At 49.2% G+C, this 5625-nt stretch overlaps 1 protein-coding gene across 1 annotated transcript in view; it reads right to left on the bottom strand.

The window, feature by feature from the left end:
* Positions 1–5625, bottom strand: part of LOC146586095 (capping protein, Arp2/3 and myosin-I linker protein 2-like) — a gene marked incomplete at its 5' end in the record, with an annotated part of 29410 nt that overhangs the window by 16718 nt on the left and 7067 nt on the right. Inside the window, 4 exons of the mRNA XM_085321848.1 lie at positions 3298–3403; positions 4668–4749; positions 5023–5092; positions 5448–5552. Coding sequence (XP_085177974.1) covers positions 3298–3403; positions 4668–4749; positions 5023–5092; positions 5448–5552 — 363 coding nt within the window. The remainder of the gene's footprint in view (positions 1–3297; positions 3404–4667; positions 4750–5022; positions 5093–5447; positions 5553–5625) is intronic.

Raw genomic sequence — 5625 nt, 5'->3', positions numbered from 1 at the left:
GGAGGGCAAAGACCTATTCATCTGCCCCTGAGAGGGCAGGTAAAACCAGGRGCTGAGAGGAGTCTCACCCAGCAAATAAATATCCCCTGTGAGAGTCTTGCGATTTGGAACTAGGGTGGCAAGGCTGTGCTGAGCTGCAGGGAGCACTTATGGGGCTACAGAGGAATTGCTTTCTGCTGCCTCCCCCCCCTCAGCCCTGTCCCAGAATGCACCTTCCTGTATTGTGGGCCTGTACCTCCATTCTCATGACTACAGCTTTCCCAGGAAAATTCAGCAAGCAAAGGTTATATTCTATCGACAGCAGAACACAGAGTATCCCCATACTCCCACTCTGGTGATCCCCAGAAACGGGGAAGGAGGTCAGCAGGACTCCAAGGGACTGGTGAACCCCAACACCTACAGASGAGGTCAGCGGGTTCCCAAGTGGCTAGAGTGTGGCTTATGGCCCTGCTGCTGCACATGTATCTGGGCAGGGACCTCTCACCCCATTACTCCACTGTCCCAGGGCAAGGGGCACCCAAGACCTACCAGGCAAAGCCCAAGACAACATAACTCCAAGAGGAGTTTTCTCCAGCCCACTACCACAGATTTGTCCTTGACTGCCTTTGCACACACAGAGTGATGGAGCTGTGGCCAGGGAAGGGCCCTCCCTGGCATCATCATCCTCCATGCAAACCCCATCCAACACAGCAGAGAAATCAGTGGCATGCCAATATGCTATGAGTCCTTGATCTTTGCAAAACGGGTACTGCACTGGCTGTGGCCAATGTTTTAGGGGTATCTGTCTTTCCCGCTCCTTTTTTTAATTTTTAACTGGAGCACAATGGAGCAAACAATTGCTGTTATTAAGTGAACACTGCGAAGTCTGCGGTGCTGAGATAGTAGTTGGAGGACTACTGGACTGCATGCAGCTCTTAGGCGCTCACTATCCCTCCAGCACAGAGTTTCTATTTGGGGAAAAACAAAATAAAACTACATTTTGGAAAAGGTTGGCTAGAGATTTTTGGAAGGCAGCAAGTTTTTGGAGCATTTGTGAGTCAGGGAAGCCATGAGCTGATTTTGCACAAGTTTCTGAATGACTGCAGAACACGTCAGCTTTCCTAGAGTGATCCAGCTATAGAGGCACTGCATGATATACTGTGAGATCTTTGNTTTTTGGAAGGCAGCAAGTTTTTGGAGCATTTGTGAGTCAGGGAAGCCATGAGCTGATTTTGCACAAGTTTCTGAATGACTGCAGAACACGTCAGCTTTCCTAGAGTGATCCAGCTATAGAGGCACTGCATGATATRCTGTSAGATCTTTGTGARGCCAGTTTAAGATATTACAAGGACTTGCAGGTGGAATTAAAAAGGCTGTAGAACYGATGCTTGCAATAAGTAGGATTGCTCTCTCGCAACCCTGTGGCTTTAGAGGCTGTGGCAGGCTGAGGTTAGACGGGGCAGGGATCCTGTCAGGGATTGAAAGAATTTCAGCTCAGACAAAGCTTTTAAACATCTTGGTTAATTTCAAAACTTGAGCTTGCAATGTTAGATTACTTTGAATTAAGTGAACTGTAGAAGTTTGTGGCAAGAAAGATGTGAAATGAGAATTATACAGAGCCTGAGAAGTCAGTAGCCAAATAAGTTATCCCACATCCTGTGATGAAGATGCTATCCCTCAGCTGAGTCTTGATCAGGTCCATCCCATTCCCCAGCACAGATGGAGGAGGATTGCCCCTCTCTTAGTGATACTCGGGCAGCACAGCCCTCAGGTGTGTCAGCCACTCCTCCCAGCTTGGTATCATCAGCAAACCTGCTGAGGAGGCACTCTGTCCCTTCATTCAGGTCACTGATGAACAAGTTGAACAGGATGGGTCCCAGTACGGAGCCCTGGGGGACACCACTAGCCACAGGCCTCCAACTAGACTCTGTGTCACTAAGCACAACCCTCTGAGCTCTGCCATTCAGACAGTTCTCAATCCACCTCACTGTCCACTCATTTAACGCACACTTCCTGAGATTGCCTAGGAGGATGTTACGGGAGACAGCGTCAAAGGCCTTGCTCAAGTCAAGGTATGCAACGTCCACTGCTCTCCCCTCATCTACCCAGCCAGGCATTCCATCATAGAAGGCTATCAGGTTGGTGGAGCAGGATTTCCCTTTGGTGAATCCATGCTGRCTACTCCTGATCACCTTCTTTTCCTCCATATGCTTACACATGACATCCAGAATGAGCTGTTCCATCACCTTTCCAGGGATGGAGGTGAGTCTGACTGGCCTGTAGTTGCCTGGGTCCTCCATCTTGCCCTTCTTGTAGACTGGAGTGACAATGGCTTTCTTCCAGTCCTCAGGCACCTCTCCAGTTCTCCATGACTTTTCAAAGATGATGGAGAGAGGCCTGGCAGCAATGTCTGCTAGCTCCCTCAGTACCCGTGGGTCCATCCCATCAGGGCCCATGGATTTGTGGATGTCAAGTTTGCCCAGAAGATCTCTAATCCTATCCTCCTCAACMAAAGGAAAGTCTTCCTTTCTCCAGACTTTCTCCTTTACATCCAGGGTCCAGGACTCTTGAGGGCTGCCCTTAGCAGTGAAGACTGAAGCAAAGAAGGTATTCAGTAATTCTGCCTTCTCTGTATCCTTCGTCACCAGGGCCCCCGCCCCATTCAGTAGTGGGCCCACATTTTCCCTAGTCCTCCTCTTGTTACTGATGTATTTGAAGAAGCCCTTCCTGTTGTCATTAACATCCCTTGCCAGACTCAATTCCAGATGGGCCTTAGCCTTCCTCACCGCATCTCTACATACTCTGACTGCATTCCTAAAATTCTCCCAAGTAGCCTGTCCCCTCTTCCACRTTCTGTGTACTTTCTCCTTCTGTCTGADTTTGGCCAAGAGCTCCTTGCTCATCCCTGCAGGTCTCCTGCCCCRTTTGCTGGACTTCTTACTCATATGGATGCACCGCTCTTGAGCTTGGAGGAAGTGATGTTTGAATACTAGCCAGCTCTCCTGGACCCCCCTTCCTTCTAAGGCCTTAATACATGAGATTCCTCCAAGTAGGTCTCTGAAGAGACCAAAGTCTGCTTTCCTGGATGAGATACATATGAGGACATTATGGGAGACAGTGTCAAAAGTTTTACTGAAGTCAAAGGAGACAACATCCACTGCTCTCCCTTCATCTGCCAGGCAGTCATTCCACCCTAGAAGGCTTTCAGGTTGCTTAAGCATGATTTCCCCCTTTGTGAATCCATGCTGACTACTCATGATCACCTTCTTATCCTTTACAATGCTTGGAAGTAGTATTCAGGATTAGCTGCCGCAGCACCTTTCCAGAGATTGAGGCAAAGCTGACTGGCCAGAAGTTCCCTCCTTCTTGCCCTTTTTGAAGACTGGAGWGGCATTTGTTTTCTTCCAGTCCTCAGATACCTCTCCTGATCACCATGACCTTTCAAAGATGATTGAGAGTGGCCTTGCAATGACATCAGCCAGCTCCCTCAGCACTCATGGGTGCATCCCGTTAGGACCCATGGACTTGTGTATGTCCACATTTGGTGAGATGCCCTGTGCCATGTGACAAAGTTAGCTGGTAAGTCGAGGCAGGCTTGATCTCTCCAGAGTGTTTGAAGAAATATTGGAGARACTGCACTTGACTCTCTGTAGGCTCAGCAGCGAGCACAGAAGGAGCCAATGCCACACAGGCCCAATACTGCCTTGGCTCCACCAAGTGTCCAGCTAACCTAGTCACCACTTTTGAAGCCCAGAACTGAAYTCTTGTTACACATTTCCCCAATAATTTTGCCATTTAACTAACTGATCCTGATGAAGTGCAGGAATTAAACTGCAATGGGTACATGGAAAATGAGCACTCATATATTTTTAACATGAGTCTGATGTTGCATGGTTGAAATTACAAGAAGCCAGACCTGTACAGGGAAGAATGTCATGGACATGAGAAGTGAGGGCCACTGTTGCTGGCCAGAATTGGATGCAATGATGGAAAAGGTCTGGCACGTTAGGAGACTGCTGGATAGCAGGAAGGAGATCATTGTGGGGAAGAAGAGCACAAACAAGTCTTTCCTGTCTTGGGGAAGACATGTAGGTTTTGTTTTTAGGGTAGAAAGACAAAAATCTCAGTGAAGTGATAATTTACCTCGGAGGAATCCACTCCAGGTGTTTGGGTGCTCACATCCTTGTGGAACACTGGTATGAYTTGGTTGTCCTTTTGTACTTTGTCCACTAAACCTTTAGCTTAGATGCTTGCATAGCCTGTAATGTTGTGGCTGCTGCTAATGAAAGACTAAGCACAGTCTAATTTTGTGTTAAGCAGCATGGTCAAAAGGTAGACAAGCAAAGAAGGCACAGCCCTAGTTCAAGGTGGGGGATTTCACAGCCTTCTGCTGAGACAAAGCTCTGGACACCAGGTGGGCACCAGAAAGTGGGTACACTTTGAGCCTAGTAKAKRTGTGCAKTCATAGGCAGGCAAGGGCAACAGGTCAGCTATGGCTCAAGAGTGCAAAGARTATCTCTGACAGCCTGATGTAACCCTGCTCAACTCTCCAAAGCTGCTCCATCTCCCCAGGATACTTCTACAAGCTTAGGAGATGCTGGTCTAACTCAGCCTCTGCCGAACACCCTAAAAGCAATTGTGCCCACAGGTGGAGGAGATTGCACTCCAGATAAGGAAAAATGACCTACCGTTATCAGACAAATCCAGGTCACTGATGGAATTRGCATCAGAGATGAGATCCTGGATGACTTGGGCCCCCGCTGACCTCAGCTTGAAATAAACAGAAGCATGTCAGTATATGGGAAGGTGCCAAGCCCTGCAAATATAAGCCTGCTGTCAGGAAGGTCACCTCAGCCCCATGGTAGTTTGGGATGGATCTTCCCATATGGGAATGAGCACCTGCCTCCCCTGCCATGGCCTCTTCCCCTCAGGGATGCACACCCCTAGGCATACAATATGGTACCCTGACTGGAGACCGTGCCTCTAGCGCTGCTGGGCTCATACAACTCACGGGTGTTCGCTATACACAGGCTGCCCCCTCACCTCACAGCTGCTGAGATCCAGGTGAAGGTCAGTGATGCAACTGTTGTACGCCAGTCCTTGCAGCAAAGCCCTGGAAAAGTCATCAAAGCCATTAGCTAGAGCAGTGTGGGTGCCAGCCACCTGCCATAGGGCACCCTCTGTGGGCTGCCGAGTGGGACAAGGAGGATAGGGAAAGGGTTGTTTCCCAGCRTGCAGAGCTCTGTATTTTGCCACTCTTATCCAGCATCCTCATCTGTCCCCTCTAACTTCAAAGTCTTAAGCCATGTCCCACTGGACAACGCTCACCCATAATCTGCTCCCATTGGCAGACCCAGAGCCTCTCCATCACCCTGCTGAGCCTCTACAGGGGTAACAGGGGTGGCTCAGGCCCTGGAGCTGGACTCTGAGTGGCTGGATGTCTTGCCAGCATGCTGCTCCCATCTTACCTTACAACATCTGGAGGCAGCTTTGTACCTGCCAGTGAAACATGCCTGAGSGCACAGGCCTTGCTGAAAAATTGCTTGATGGCAGGAGAGACATCTTTCACCCTCCTGAAAGGAAAAGCACAAAATAGCATCATCTTCTGTGCATGCCTATAGCTGGCACTGGCTGCCCACTGCCTCA

This window comes from Rhea americana, unplaced genomic scaffold, assembly GCF_003343005.1.
Source record: "Rhea americana isolate MKP2758 unplaced genomic scaffold, rheAme1 scaffold_718, whole genome shotgun sequence".
Taxonomy (NCBI): Eukaryota; Metazoa; Chordata; class Aves; order Rheiformes; family Rheidae; genus Rhea; species Rhea americana.
Note: the sequence above shows the minus strand (reverse complement) of the source record. Positions and strands in the feature narration are given on the sequence as shown.